At 47.1% G+C, this 16,071-nt stretch overlaps 1 protein-coding gene across 8 annotated transcripts in view; it reads right to left on the reverse strand.

Moving 5' to 3' along the window:
• The window catches only part of RCBTB1 (RCC1 and BTB domain containing protein 1), a 38,831-nt gene extending 32,384 nt beyond the window's left edge, over positions 1-6,447 (reverse strand). For 2 of the 8 annotated variants that reach the window (XM_066633431.1, XM_066633518.1), the window contains exon 1: positions 5,856-6,063. In XM_066633431.1, coding sequence (XP_066489528.1) covers positions 5,856-5,971 — 116 coding nt within the window. In that variant the 5' untranslated portion in view covers positions 5,972-6,063. The other 6 variants (XM_066634013.1, XM_066633601.1, XM_066633684.1 and 3 more) reach the window with 6 other exon arrangements.
• Between the last annotated feature and the right edge of the window lie 9,624 nt (positions 6,448-16,071).

Here is a 16,071-nt window from a genome sequence, read left to right on the forward strand (position 1 = left end):
TGCACAGCTTGCCAACAACATATTATTAACAAGGGATCCTTTTTCTGGCAGCTAGGATGACATCTCCGAAATGGTCCAGGGACGCTAGTGCAAAAGGGCAAAAAACAAGGAGTCCTGCAAGTTCAGCTCCAATGACATGCAAACAAAGACAAGAGTGTTCACAAAAAAGCAAAAGGCAGACAAGCCAAAGATGATATAAATCCAACGTTTCAAATGCAAAACAGGGCAGAACAGATAAACAGTGCAATCCTAGGCATATGTATAGGATTGCAGCCAAAGTCACTTGTATTACACAAGCTTTACAACATAAAGCAATTTCTATACATTTTCCATTCAGGTCTCAGCACAGTATACTGAAATGGTAGGGTGTAAAGGAGAATATGAACTAGGAAAAGAGAAGGTAGCATACCTCCACATAAAGAAAGTGTAATGCTCAATAAGGTGGCAAACCTGGAACGGAGCTATTCCACTGTCTGCAGTCTGAAGGGGCTCACATGATTGAATACAGTACTCCTTCTTACAAGGAAAAGCACACCATCCATACCAGTAGTTCCCAACCTTTAGGAACCCAGTGATCACTGAGACAAAAATTGGAACTGGTGTGGACCACATGCAAACAGAGATTCAAGAGGAATTTTATCAGGGGGTACAATATTTGGGCCCCTTTCTGAAGAGAGAAGGGATGAAACAGAGTGAGGATGATGACAGGGGTGGGTGGAACAGGGGTGGGGACAGGGCGGAACAGGGCGAGTTCTTGGAGCCCAGGTTTACCATGCTTCCCAATGTGGAGCCCAGGTCTACCTGGCAACACAGTGTCAGCAGCTAGGTACAGTAATACAGAAAACCAAACACAATCCTAAGGAAGATTTTTTAAATACAGAAAATCACTGCAGAAAATTAGATCATCTTAGTTAGGCCCACACTAAAAACCAGTGTGAACCAAAACATACTTTTGCAGCAGCTGTAGTCCCACAGCTGTGTCCTTGATACACTCCTTCATGGTAACCAGATCCACAAACCAAAGAGCTACTGTAGCAGGCCAGTTTCCTCCCAAATTTGACAGTGTTCAGGAGTAAGGTATGCATTCCTTGGCCCAGCACATACTGCTTGTGACAGCTGCAGTGCACCTAGCATCCCACACAGGCAGCAAGTCCAGGTGAGACTGGAAAATATAAGATCCTAGGAAATTTCTGGGGGCCCTCATGGGTCCCCTTTTAGACCTGGGCCCAGGTACAAATTACCCCTGTACACGGACCCTGCATGTAAACATCACCCCATCATACAAAAAGAAAAACAATTAAAATTTGTAATAGAGAAGATTTATTAGAGATTTGTTAGATTATAAGTGAAGATTTGTGGGTTGCTGCTTTTATTGCTGGCTGCAGGCAGTTCATTCTCCACCCTCTATGGTGGTCCACTGGGGAGCACACTGGAAGTAATCAAAGAAAGGCAATCTATTTTTTTTCCTGAGACTTCATGGACCACTTCTCAGAGTCTCACGGACCACAGGTTGGGAACCAGTGATCTACACAGAAGATCAGATGTCACTGAGAAAGACACCAAACTTTACTCTAACGTATTCTTTTTTTAAATATACAAAAAGTAGCTAAGAGACTGAGCTGGAATCAGGACTTGCCTAGCTGAAACCTTGCCTCTGTCATAAGCTCACAATGACACCATGAAGGATAATTCTTAGACTCAGTCCAGCAATGCAACTGCTATGCAGAAAAAGGGACAATGTGGTAGGGGGAAGCACTATGCACATATTATCTTGATGTGGTCATTTATTTACTTATTTTCTCCTTTCCCCATGCTGAAGCAAATGCCCAAGGCATTTACTTACAGAATTGTTGCATGCAAGAACAAGTCTAAACAATGTTTCCTTGAGGTTAGGCATATTAATTATTATTATTATTATTATTATTCACAGCATATTTTGAATTTTTTAGTTGCATTACCATGTGCTATTTCCTTCTATTTCCATCACAGGAAACTACCTTGATTTAGAAAGGGGCAAGAACTGAGTGAGGAGAGCTAAAGGGAATTTAAGTCACATTGCAAAGATCCATGGAAATACACACTGGAAACATTCTGAACGATATCGAGGATGGGGTATGGAATAAGAAAGGAATAAAGGAAGGTTGAAAGAGGTGAAGGTGGTCATGGGGGTGCTGGCAGAAAGTGGCTGGAGAAGGATGGAAGAAAATGTCCACATGTCAGAGAATGTCAATATAGGAACATAGGTCCTCAGTCTTGAAAGATCCAAATCCAATATTCTGCCCACTGGTCCAAAATGGGTCTCTTCATTAGATTAACGAAGAGTCTTTAAAATCCTACCTTTCCACACAAGGCCCCCTCCCCAAAAATGAGAAACCACAAGAAATTTAATTTTTTTTCAGGATACTGAGGCATTTATTTACACAGAACTGGAAGAGATGTGAAACATTTCACAAGTACCACTGCAACAGAAAAACTACAAAAGATACTCCTAGCAGTCATTGTGGGCAGTTCAATTATGAAGAACTTCCAGGGTAAGTAACAGTGGAAAAAGTTAGCAGCATTCTAAAGTCATGACATCCCCCTTGAAAGTTACTTTACCGTTCAGTAGGGATGCCTTGAAATTCTTTACATTTCACAGTTCCCAGAAGATTTGTTGAGAGAACAAGATCGCATACTGACAGATGAGTACAAAATTGTCAGCCTGCCCATACACATACATGTACTTATATGCCTACTGTGGCTTTGAACAGTAGATCTGGCAAACCTACTTGTCTGAAAGAGTCACTTGCCCTAACTGCAAGGTTACCCACCAATATACCAGCAACTTACATAGAGATTCTAATTTGCATGCACATGTGATTTCAAGAACACACACATACACGCATGGATGCACCTACTGCTTTAACTTGCTTTAATCAATCTTAAAATCTCAGAACATACTACTTTAAAGGATGACTTCTCTGTCACAGCCTGACACACCAGTAATTTTCTGACAAGCAACAAAGGTTGCTCAGCTCTCTGCCAAGAATTCATGAAGACTACTTCAGTTCCAGCCTTCCATTTCTAAATCAAGGGCCCTGCAAACAAACACATCTGGCCTTGTAGATGGAACAAACACTGTGCCTACCATTTGCTTCAGGGCCAACATTAGCATGCTCAGAAGAATACTATACTGCTCATTTCTATGAAAATGGGTCTTCAACACCTTACAGGAAATATAATAAACATTGAGGGAGACATACCAGAGAAAAGAGAGTTCTAAATGCTTAAAGTAGGCAGACAAAAGTTTCTTAACACATTTACATTAAAAAAATACAGACAGAATGAACAAAAGCACTGAGCTTCTAAGCACATTAACTGTTAATCTCCTTTGATTTCTTACTTGCATATCAACACTGTGTTATAAAGGAAGGGTCTTGTTGAAAAATAGCCTGTTCCCTCCCCGTATCCGTAAGTTAGTAGTTTGTTATACAGAATGTTTCTGATAAGTGAACTTTGCCTTGGGAGCTAACTATGCCTTTACAAATAAGTTATTATTTGCTTTGTCAAGAGGAAAGCAAAGGGGTAAGATGGGGAGAGGAACGTAATGTTTGTTTTTTATCACTACAGCAGAACCGGAGGAAGCAGTAACTATAGGAAGAAATATATAGTCACACACAAAAGTTGTGCACATCACAGCACTACTTCCCTTATATATTGATTGCATCATCTATCATAAAGCTCCTAACTGCAGCAGGGTGCATTACTTGAAGGGCTGGGCTGGCCTAGCCATAAGGCTGACTGAAGCGGGTGTTTCAAGCAGTGGAGGAGCAGCAAACTGATATGGAGTGCCCCACATCCTGTTGCCCCCCCTTCAGTTTACTCTCCTATCTTCTTCCTCAGAGAATGGGAAAAGAATCAGGATAGCAGCTGCTGGAGGAAAAGAAAAACAACCTCACAGGCACTAAATGCTCAGGCTGCCACCTTCATTCACCCAGCTGCTTAGGAAAGCATTTGAGGGCAAGAAGGGGGTGGAGTGGGGAAGAGCCCTGCCTTACCTTCAGTTCCTGTACCACCTCCTCCTTTTTGCTTGTGTTTTTTGTCAAATATGAGCAGAGATTAAAGGAGAGGAGCATGCTAAAAGTGCACTGCCCCCCATGCTTTGCCCCCTACTTTTCTAAGCAGCCGAAGCAGTGATAGCAAGATGCTAGAGCTGAAGGCAAGGAGGAATCCACTGTGTACTACTTTGCCTGGCCCCCATGACTTGCCCCACGGCTGCTTTCCTGATCAGCAAGGCAAACAAGGAAGCAGTAGCAGCAACAGTGGTGGTTGGGCACTGGAGATGAAGTTAAGGGGGAGCTTCACCTAAACCCGCTTTGTCTCACTGCACCCCCCAGCTGTTTTCCCACCTTTCCTATACCTTGCTCAGTTTTGCTTTACCCACCCTCTCCTCACCCCACTTGGCTGCGGAGTGGGCAAGGTCATAGTGACTGTTTTACTGTTGGTGGGGATGCCTCAGGGCTGGCCCAAGACTGCTGAAGCAAAGGATGAGATGACACCCACATCCCTCATATAAAGATATAAAACTGTGAATAACTGCATTGGTCCACAACTATTCACCAGTCAAAGGAGGAGGATGCTTTCAGTTTATTCACAAAGAAGTGTCAAAGAGCAAGCTTTGGAATTCTGCAGAACTCTTCATCAAACAGAAGGTTAGCAAAAGAACAGGGAGAAAGCATGTTGTAGGATTCATGTCCACAGTTTGTAAAATATAAAGATATACCTTATATGCAGACATGCATCAGCCCTGATTATATGAAATGGTTTTCTTGTGTGCATGCACACGCGCACACACATGGCTATTTAGACAAAGAAATGAACCCAGAAACTGTTAAGCCTGTCCCTCACCTATCTGAAAATATAAACCCTCTAAGGGCCCAATCCTATCCAACATCCACTTCTGAGCAGCCACTTCTGAGTAGACATGCATAGGCTTCAGTGGTCAATCTAGTTTCCAGCCCAAACTTGAAATACACAAGTTCTCTCAAATGGGGGGCAGAACTAGAGTGATTTGAGGTGGGGCTGTGGCTAAGGAGAGGGCAAGGTTGGAGCAAAGGTTGGGGGCAGAAAATGTTGGAGGGAAGAAGGCAAGAGAGAAAAGGGATCAGGCAACACGGGGGGGGGGAGGACAAATGGGGAGATGAAAAAGGAAAGCAATGCTGGGACAATGGGGCTGAGATAAGAGGAAAGAATGCTACGTCTCAGCCCCACTGCTGCTTCCTCTTGGCTCTTCCCCAACTCAGCCCAGTTGTCCTCATACTACTGTTATAATGCCTCCCCCCCCCCAAGCTCCTTCCAGCACAAACCTCTTGAAAAAGACAGGAAGCGCAGACCAGGCCAACAGCTCCCAGAGTGCCCTGCACTTTCTGTGTTACTTAAAAGGATAACAAAGAAGGGGTCATGTAAAGTTTGCTTCACCATCATTTCTTCCTTGCACAGCGGCTAACCAATGCCCACCGTTTTTCAGCACTCCTCTCTCTTCTACCTCCTGGGTCTGACCACGAGGGGAAGGAAACGTGAGGACGGGGCAGTAAAGTGGACGGTCTGCTTCTTGCTTGCTTTTAGTGAGCAAAACGCAGATCAATACAGCCTGCATCTGTGCAGGGCGGGCTGGAGGAAGGTGGTGGCCAGCTCAGGGTAACAGCCCGAATCCACCACCCCTCACACCACCTGCACGGATGCCAGTCACACCCGCTTCAGCCGGCCCCGTGGTGCACGTGAGCAGGGTGGCAGAGCTGCCCATTTCAGGGAGCGGATCTGCCGAGGCCGCTCCGGATCAGCATGCGAAAGCCTCGCTGGCGGTCAAGGAGAAATACCCGCAGGGCACGAGGCAGAGCCCTCGAAGCCCCCGCTTGCCTCCCGGCGTCTGCGCACCCAGCCAGAGCACTGCGAATTCAGGGCTCGGAGGCTCTTCGTGCTGCAGGGCCGGCATTCAGGGCGAGGAGAGCCTGCCACCAGGCCCCGCTCCCGGGCGAGAGGCCGAGGAAGGACCAGCGCCGCAGGGCATCCCTTGCGGGGCGGGGCGCGGAGGGAAGGGCCGCCGGATATACGAACCTGGAGGCCCTCGCTGGGGGCTCGCTCGCCGCGTCCTTCCTTCCCTCCGCGCTGCTTCCCGCTGCACTCCCGGGACTGCCCGCGCCTGGCGCCCCCAAGGCCAACCGCCTTCCCCGCCGCCAGGCTACGCGCTCCGCTCCCTGCACCGGAGGGCTGATCTCGCGGGAAAGGCTTGCGGAGCCGGTGACTGCGCGGGGCCCGAAGGCCGAGCGCCGCTCCCTCTCCCCCGACGGCTCTGCTGCAGCCCGGCCGGCCCCTCGCCCGCACTGGAAGGAGCCTCCGGAGCAGCCGGGAACGCCCGCTGGAACGGGACGGGCTCCGGCCCCCGCGCCTGTCCTTTCGCCGTGCACTGCGCTCGCGTCAGTCGCCGGCGCCTTCCTCCGGGAGGCTTCGCGGCTGCAGAAAGCGGGGCTGCGAGGACGGCAGCCTCCGCGGGGGAGCAGCGGGACGTGCTTCCGAGGAGGCCGTGCAGGCTCGCGGGGCTGCCCTTCCGGAAGCTGCGAGGTTCGGAGACGGGGCCGGCCGCTCACTGGACTGTGCGCGTCAAGGGGCCCTGCGCATGTTCCTGGACGCCGGAGGGGGTCGGCTCCTGCTGTCGGGGGCCAGCCAGAAGCGCAGCCGGCCGCGCGTGGGAGCGGCCCTTTCTGCCGCCTCTGCTCCTTGCTGAAGCACTTGGACGCCTCTGTCGGGGGACTCTGTAGCAGAGGCTCCCATCTGGTTGCTGTGCGTGAAGTGCTTTCGCGCCGTAAGGGAGATGGTTCCTGACCCAAGAGCACCGGCCACTGGTTCGTGTAGCTTCCCACAGGCTCGCACTCTCACAGTGCCGCCCTGTGCGCGTTCGCTCGGAAATCTGTGTCCAGGAACTGTGCATGGGGGTTACGGTCCTTTTAACTGACTGACTCCTCCCTGGGGCATCAAAGCTGAGAGTGAAATAGCCACGCATTAGTTGACACTGGTGCTGAGCGCTGGAAAGGGTTTCCTTCTTAAAGTCAGTGACCAGTTGTTGGTCTATCAGGTTGAATGCTGTCTGTTGTTAAGTACTTCCACTTCTTCAAAGGGTGAAAAGTTCACCTTCCTCAAGGTGATGAGTTCTCATCATCCCGTTCTGATGAGTGCCTCATTCAAGCCCAGAATTAACTGTCTGACTCACTGGGAAAACATCAACTAGCCTGGGCTTCTTACAGCCAAACTACACAAAGGCATGCTATCCAGGTGTAGTGTACTTCAAGCAGATGTTCCTTTAAATGTACATTCAGACGCACACTCACATAAAGCTGCAAAGGGGTGATTGTGCAGTGCAGGTTGTTGGAACCAGGGTATTACAGAGGTTCATTCACACTCATTTGAGTCACAGTCACCCTTTGGCAGTGGGAATATACCCCTAAAGTAAATTTCCCTTTGCAAGTAAACAGCTGCTTCAGAGCATAACATGATTTAGGGCACAATCCTAACCAGGTCTACTCAGAAGTAAGTCCTATTTTGTTCAATGGGGCTTACTCTCAGGAAAGTGTGGTTAGGATTACAGCCTTATCCTAGGAGTGCAATCCTAATCCACTTTCCAGTATCTACATAAGGGCAAGCTCCTAGGTAAGGAAATAATCATTTCCTTACTTTGAGGAGAACTTTGTGAGTGCCCCCCAACTGCAGGATGCAACACACATCCCACTGACACAGCTATGCCAGTGCTGGAAAGTAGGTGAGGATTTGGGCCTTAAGCACACATTGCTTGAACCCTAACAAGAAATCTGCCTAATGGTCAGCCAAAAGCTGTATACCTACAAAATGCCAGCAAAATACTAATCATCCTCTTGGAGAGGCCTAATGCACCACTTTGTGATTCAGGCAATGGAGGCTGGGCTGTTCAGGGTCATGGGGCAGTCCACACCAAATCCTAACCCCTATCTCCTGCCAGTCAGTTTTTCTGCCCCAATGGGGCCCAATGCACTGGCATACAAACAGGAGGGCTGCAGAGCAGTAGAGGGCCCCTCTCCCAATGTGGCGGCTGCGACTGAGGGGGGTGACCTGGCTTCCGACTGCTGCTGGCTGCACCCTGCAGCTAAGCCTGCCCCACAGCATGCCACCGGATGATAGGAGGAAGCCAGTCACCTCCCTCCCTTGGCTCACCTCTCAGAAAAGCAGCGGGCGAGCCCAAGACTGAACCATCCTCCCTCTCCTCACTGCTGAGTGCATCACCGAGTGGGGGAAGAAGGGGATGGAGTCAATTAGCACTGAGCCTGATGCCCCCTCCCTGCTCAGCAGTGCGGGCCACTCTCCCTTGCCTCCCATGCACTTGCTAGGGGTCCCCAGGATCCCTGAACTGCTAATGGCCTTAACTTTTTCAAAAACTCCTCCACTGATCCTGCCTCCCTCCCTGCTGGGTCTTGCCACCAGGCTTGGGGGGGAGGGAAGATGCATTTACTCAGAAGTAAGTCCCATCATCATCTTTGGGGCTTACTAGTACGTGTGGAGAAAATGGCAGCCTTAGTTTTGTATAGTTCGCACCCAGTGGTGTAGCTAAAGGGGTAGTGGCTGCACCAGGCATCAAGATTTAGGGGGGCAACAAGCTGAGCTTGACACGAGTGACCAAATTTGGGGGGGCGCTACAAATCTTCTTTGACCCCAGATAGGTAGCAGATAGATGCCTTAGCTATACCACTGACTGAGGGGTGTGTCTTGCCACAGATCCTCCCCACTGGGCCTCATGCCCACTTAAGGCTGATTAGCTTCCCTTGTTAAACTCACAAGTGCAGCAAGCAAAAGTCAGAATCAAGTCCCAGTCCACAGATTCCAAGTAAGTCAGTCCAATCAGTTAAAGTTGCCAAACTTGGTCCAGAGCCAATAAACCGAGGTCAGTTGGTGGATCGGTCAGTCTCCTCCAACCTACACTCCTTCCACAACCCACACCCCCTAGTTCCTCCAGGTGCTGTTTATATACTTCTAGGTTCACTTTAGCCTCTAGTGGCTGCAGCTGTGCAGCACACCTCCAGCTACCACCTGAGCTTTAACCCTGCATTTACTTAGAGCAAGGGGCACTGTGGACACCACACCCTATCTCCACGGGTAGGGAGATATCCGTGATGTTGCTAAAGGGAGGCAGCAGAGCAAGTGGGTGGTGAGCTGCTGGGGGAGGAGGTGGGTTCCTCCCAATTTTCACTTTTTAAAAAGCCCGGTTGTGACATCACTTCCAGGATAACATTTTGAGCTTGGCACGGGGCTACGATCATTAGCTACGCCACTGTTTGCACCCATGCACCCATCCACCCCTTCCACTACCAACTGCAGGTATTGGCCAGCATCCCCCTTGCCCCTTCATTAACCTCTTTCTGATGGGCTTGGAGGAGGAGGAAACCTGCTTCTCCTTGCTGCTGTCAGAAGTGGTTTGGACTTGGAGGGAGAAGTTTTGTCTATGAGAAGCTTTTGTGTTCAGGCCAGCTAGGACACTTCATTCTCCTGCATCCCCTGAAGAAACCTCCTCACCCCCTCAGGGCACAACCCCACTGCCCCCCCTTCCCCTCCAGTGCCTGGAGGCATTATATAATGGCCTCAATCTGTTTGGGACAAAAGTACTGGGCTGAGACAGGCTGTGAAGTTCAGATTGCCTCCTAATTAAACCACCCATGCCACTCAGCCTGATTTTCCTGGGGGAGCCCTATGGTTTTTGTTTGTTTTTGTGCTTACCCCTTCCCAAGTTCTGATTTTTATAGCTGCCTGTTTGCACAATTACAGAATACCTGTCCAAAAATCATTTGTCACATGATGAGAGCGTGTGTGACTATACTTTATCAATCCATAATAATCAGCAAATGTCCTTTCACTGTACATTGTTTTCTATTTGATAATCTGTTGTGTTGCTTCCTGAAGCATTTGGGGAGGGGGGGCAAAATGACTGAAAACCTAGGTGCCCAGCCATGGTTAATGCAGCCTTATCTTTGACCCGAGCAGCCTTATACCAATTGCTCGGATTTGCACCCATAGGGGGTGGCTAAGGCACAACACAGGATAAGGGGAAATATATCCCCTTATCGAGTTGCCCTAAAGCCATCTCCTGCCAGTCAGCCTGACTGTTTCAGGTTAGGATTGGAATGTTAGATACTTGCACTACAGAGTGGTCAGTTCTAGCATATCATTTTCAACAGCTCTTTGGAAGGGGCTGGAAACCCTGAACCACAGTTTGACAGCTCTGAGGGATGGGAGAGAATAGCTGAAGCAATCCATGAAAGCCAGAGATGGTGTTAGCTGTTTTGGGGGATGGATCTGAATTGCTCTAGGTTGCACTCATTCCGAAGGAGTACAGTTGCAGCCTAGGACTACTCCTTGACTGGGGTGACTTTGAAAGCTGAGCTGGACATGGTAACAAGGAGTGCTTTTGCCAGCTTCAGCCATTGTTGAAAAGGCTGACCATTGATTTCATTTAGCTCTGATCACCTTCACATTAGACTGCTGTAATGTAATTATGAACACTTATCATGGGTACCCTAAACTTCAGCAACTGCAAATGACAGCTGCCTGGCACACTGGAAGCATGTTACTCAAGATGAATTAGCTCAGTGGTAGAGGACATGCTGTGTGAACATAAAAAGTCCCAGTTTAAATGCCTGGCATCTAAGGAGGACCAGGAGAAGCCCATATGAAGCCTGGAAGAGCCACTGCCAACCAGTGGGTAGGACTCCTGCTGAGATTTTATCTGTTGGTGCTGCTTTCACATTGTTACACTTAAAAACACACCCTGTACGTTTCTCACTAAGTGGCTCTAACATGACACTGCCAGTATTATAAACATGGTCAATGCAGGTAACAGAAGCAGTGCCTTGTGGCAAATGGTTTGCAGTATGTCAAATGTATGAGGGCCCATATTGCAGCATCTTAGGCCACCAAAAGAGGCTGTGCTCCTTGGAATGTCAGGGTACTCCTGTAGGAGTAGCCTATGAAGATGCTGCTGTTGATGATGCTGTTGTTGATGAAGGAAAAGAAAAGACAACCCTCCAGGCTTTAGTTCTTCCAACTTTTGTTCTTAATGTCGTGTTTCTCAAACTATGGGTTGGAACGCACTAGGTAGGTCGTGAGCCAATTTCAGGTGGGTCCCCATTCATTTCAATATTTTATTTTTAATAGATTTAATGCTACCATGGTCTGTGACTGCATTTGGGGAAATATTACAGAGCTGTACTTTTAACAGGCTACTATGTATATGCTTTTAACAATGATAGTAAATGGGACTTGCTCCAGAGTAAGTGTGGGTAGGATAGCAGCCTAGAATTGTTAAAAATTGATGATGGTGATGTCACTTCCAGTGGGTCCTGACAGATTCTCAATCTAAAAGTGGGTCCTGGTGCTAAACGTTTGAGAACTGCTGTTAATGTATACATTTGATCTGATTTTTTGTTTAACTTGTCTCACAATTTAAAAATTCAATAATGTTTAAAGTCAAGGGAAACTAAATAGTTGGGAGAAATTGAACATGTCAAGATAATTTTTTGGACCAACCAGGAGTACTTAATTGTTTTCAAGTTCTCAACATTGCCTCTGCCTACCCAAGGGATTTGTCAAGGGATACCCAAACACCACATAGAAAAAACAATAGCAAACACCAACAGACTTTTTCACAATACAATCCATGTTCACTGACAATGGAGGTGCTAGTGGGGTGTGGGGGGTGGTGATGCAGAGTAGTGACCAAAATAGCTAAAATTGCAATTTGTAGGAATACCACCATCATGTTATATACCATTTGATGCATAATTTACAACAGAATGCAATGAAAAAAAACCAGAGTGAAATATCTTTATTCAATCAAAAGTTATGGCCAAAAAACCAGAAAACAAAAATGCAACTGTCTTATGTAACAAAAAGGTACATTTCCTTAATTCAAAACAGATTAATGAGACTGATTGACGAGCCAATGTGAAGTTATTATGACACAGCATGGAACCAATAAGATTCCATGGGGAGGTGACACCTCTTGTGACCGAAATAATTAAAATCATAATTTGTAGGAATAATACCACCACGTTATATACCATCTGATGCATAATTTACAGCAGAATGCAATAAAAAACCACATTGAAATATCTGTGTTCTATCAAAAGGTATAGCCAAAAATCCAGCAGGGTGGGGCAATGGTACATCACCATGCCCACCACCTGGGTCACTGCCCTGCCCACTGCATGGAAGGAGGTCCATCATGGGGGTGATGCGCTGGCCTCCTGAACTGTGTTACAACAAACCCTAGTGATGCCACTGATCACAGATGATATGATCCCACCTCCCCAACACATCCCAAGGTTAGTAATCTGTCATGATGGCCTTATAGAACTTGCTAAAAATAAATCATTTCTTGCTAGCCTGGAGGCAATTCTTCCTTGCCTTAGGCAACTTGAAAAGTGCTCATTTAGAAGTCTGGAATTGTTGACTCTCTCCAATCTCTCCAGAGTGCATGGAGGCTGTTTAAAACAACAGTAACGGAGGCCCAGCAGAAGTGTATACTGCAAAGGAAGAAAGGCTCAACTAAATCCAGGAGGGTGCCCGCATGGCTAACCAGCCAAGTTAGAGAGGCCGTAAAGGGCAAGGAAGCTTCCTTCCGTAAATGGAAGTCTTGCCCTAATGAGGAGAATAAAAAGGAACATAAACTGTGGCAAAAGAAATGTAAGACGGTGATATGGGAGGCCAAGAGAGACTATGAGGAATACATGGCCAGCAATGTTAAGGGGAATAATAAAAGCTTCTTCAAATATGTTAGAATCAGGAAACCCGCCAGAGAAGCGGTTGGCCCTCTGGATGGTGAGGGAGGGAAAGGGGAGATAAAAGGAGACAAGAGATGGCAGAAAAATTAAATGAGTTTTTTGCATCTGTCTTCACGGCAGAAGACCTTGGGCAGATACCGCTGCCCGAACACCCCTCCTGACCGAGGAATTAAGTCAGATAGAGGTTAAAAGAGAAGATGTTTCAGACCTAATTGATAAGTTAAGGATCAATAAGTCACCGGGCCCTGATGGCATCCACCCAAGAGTTATTAAGGAATTGAACAATGAAGTTGCTGATCTCTTCACTAAAATATGCAACTTGTCCCTCAAAATGGCCACCGTGCCAGAGCATTGGAGAATAGCAAATGTTACACTGATCTTTAAAAAGGGAAGGAAAGGAGACCCAGGAAACTATAGGCCGGTCAGCCTGACATCTATACCTGGTAAGATGGTGGGATGCCTAATCAAAGATAGAATCTCAAACCACATAGATGAACAAGCCTTGCTGAGGGAGAATCAACATGGCTTCTGTAAGGGTAAGTCTTGCCGCACAAACCTTATAGAATTATTTGAAAATGTCAACAGGCATGTGGATGCGGGAGAACCCATGGACAATATATCTCTGGACTTTCAGAAGGCGTTTGACACGGTCCCTCACCAAAGGCTGCTGAGAAAACTCCACAGCAAGGGAATTAGAGGGCAGGTCCTCTCATGGATTGAGAACTGGTTGAAGACCAGAAAACAAAGAGTGGGTGTCAATGGGCAATTTTCACAATGGAGAGAGGTGAAAAGCAGTGTGCCCCAAGGATCTGTCCTGGGACCGGTGCTTTTCAACCTCTTCATAAATGACCTGGAGACAGGGGTGAGCAGTGAGGTGGCAAAGTTTGCAGATGACACCAAACTTTTCCGAGTGGTGAAAACCAGAAGTGATTGTGAGGAACTCCAGAAGGATCTCTCCAAACTGGCAGAATGGGCAGCAAAATGGCAGATGCGTTTCAATGTAAGTAAGTGTAAGGTCTTGCACATTGGGGCAAAAAAATCAAAACTTCACATATAGGCTGATGGGTTCTGAGCTGTCTGTGACAGATCAGGAGAGAGATCTTGGGGTGGTGGTGGATAGGTCAATGAAAGTGTTGACCCAATGTGTGGTGGCAGTAAAGAAGGCCAATTCTATGCTTGGGATCATTAGAAAAGGTATTGAGAACAAAACAGCTAATATTATAATGCCATTGTACAAATCGATGGTAAGGCCACACCTGGAGTACTGCGTCCAGTTCTGGTCACCACATCTCAAAAAGGACATAGTGGAAATGGAAAAGGTGCAAAAGAGAGCAACTAAGATGATTACTGGGCTGGGGCACCTTCCTTATGAGGAAAGGCTAAGGCGTTTGGGCCTCGTCAGCCTAGAAAAGAGGCACCTGAGGGGGGACATGGTTGAGACATACAAAAGTATGCACGGGAAGGATAAAGTGGATAGAGATGCCCTTCTTTCCACTCTCACATAACACCAGAACCAGGGAACATCCACTAAAATTGAGTGTTGGGAGAGTTAGGGCAGACAAAAGAAAATATTTCTTTACTCAGTGTGTGGTTGGTCTGTGGAACTCCTTGCCACAGGATATAGCATCTGGCCTGGACGCCTTTAAAAGGGGATTGGACAAGTTTCTGGAGGAAAAATCCATTACGGGTTACAAGCCATGATGCGTATGTGCAACCTCCTGATTTTAGAAATGGGCTATGTATCAGAATGCCAGATGCACGGGAGGGCACCAGGATGCAGGTCTCTTATTATCTGGTGTGCTCCCTGGGGCATTTGGTGGCCCACTGTGAGATACAGGAAGCTGGACTAGATGGGCCTATGGCCTGATCCAGGGGGGCTGTTCTTATATTCTTATGAAGTTGCACTGGGGGGAGGAAGAGTTATCTTTTTTAAAAAAAGGAATGAGAGAGAGAAAGAGTGTGTGTGTGTGCGCACGTGCCCAAGAAAGTGAGTGAGAGAGCACTTGAAGCAGTTAAGTCTTTTTCTGTTAAGTCTTGAAGCAGTTAAGTCTTTTTCTTTCCCTCTTTTTCTTCACCTCCCCCCTTCCTCTCCACACACCCCCTTATTGTATACAATCACATTCTCCACATTGATTCTTCAGGCGCTCCCTTGCAAAGGTTTTTGCAAATCTCCTTGCTAACCCCATTTTCCCACCAATGAAGTTGGACTGGAGGGGAAAAGCGTCTGCATTTGTGTGTGTGTGGGGGGGGGGGAAGCATCTGAGAGAGAGAGAGGCAATCTCCCTGTGTGGGGGTGTTCTTTTCAGTGGAAGAGTCCTGGAGACCTTGCAAAGATGAGAAACATGGACAAGGGAGAAAAGAAAAAGCAGAGAAACATTTCAAGTGGAATTCTTCTGCAGCAACAGGTATTTTAGCAGGAGATCTTGGCTGTATGGTGGCAGGAGCTATGAAGCAACTGCAACTGCTGTTTACTATGTTGTTGTTTTTTAAAGCAAGGTTTGGGGAGAGCATGCATACTTCTGCAATATCCCCAGGCAATCAGGCATTTATGCGACAAATTTTAGCTGCCTCTGAGATCCCACTGCAATACTCTGTGCCCATGCAGGAGCAACTGAAACCTTCCTGGGGGAGAAGTAAGGGGTTAATTGCCATCCCTGAGGTCCCCACCCCCTACTTGGGGGTGTGTGTGAATAATCTTATTGGCTTGCTCAATTGTACTTCACACTTTAGCCTTTTGCTAGGCTGTATTGTTGTAACCTTGCTAGTTGTCTGTTGTTTAATATGATATTTTAAATTAAATTCATATATGTGTGTTCCTGGAGGCTTTTGATGCTAAGTTACAGGTGGGGGTGTGTGAATAATCTTATGCCTGAGAAATTATCTCTTAGTAGTTTCTTGATGCTTACTAATAATACATTAAATCAGGAGTGTCAAACTCATTTCATACAGAGGGCCGAATAACATTCATCATACCTGTTGAGGGCCAGTAGTGATGTCATTAAGCAGGAAGTGATGTCATTAAACAGATAACAACAAAAAATAAGCACTTTTTCCTCATTTAGGAACTCATTAGCTGCAAATGACAGAAGAGAAAATATGCAAATCTTGATCATGTTTCAAGATATGGGAGAGCCCAATTTTCATGTGGGCTGCCCTTTCAGTAGTAACACCTCAGCAGTGCTCAGCAGCTGAGAGCCTGAGGGCCAGATAAAAAGCTTCTGCAGGCCGAATCCAGCCC

The sequence above is a fragment of the Tiliqua scincoides genome, chromosome 1 (genome assembly GCF_035046505.1).
Source record: "Tiliqua scincoides isolate rTilSci1 chromosome 1, rTilSci1.hap2, whole genome shotgun sequence".
Lineage (NCBI taxonomy): Eukaryota > Metazoa > Chordata > Lepidosauria > Squamata > Scincidae > Tiliqua > Tiliqua scincoides.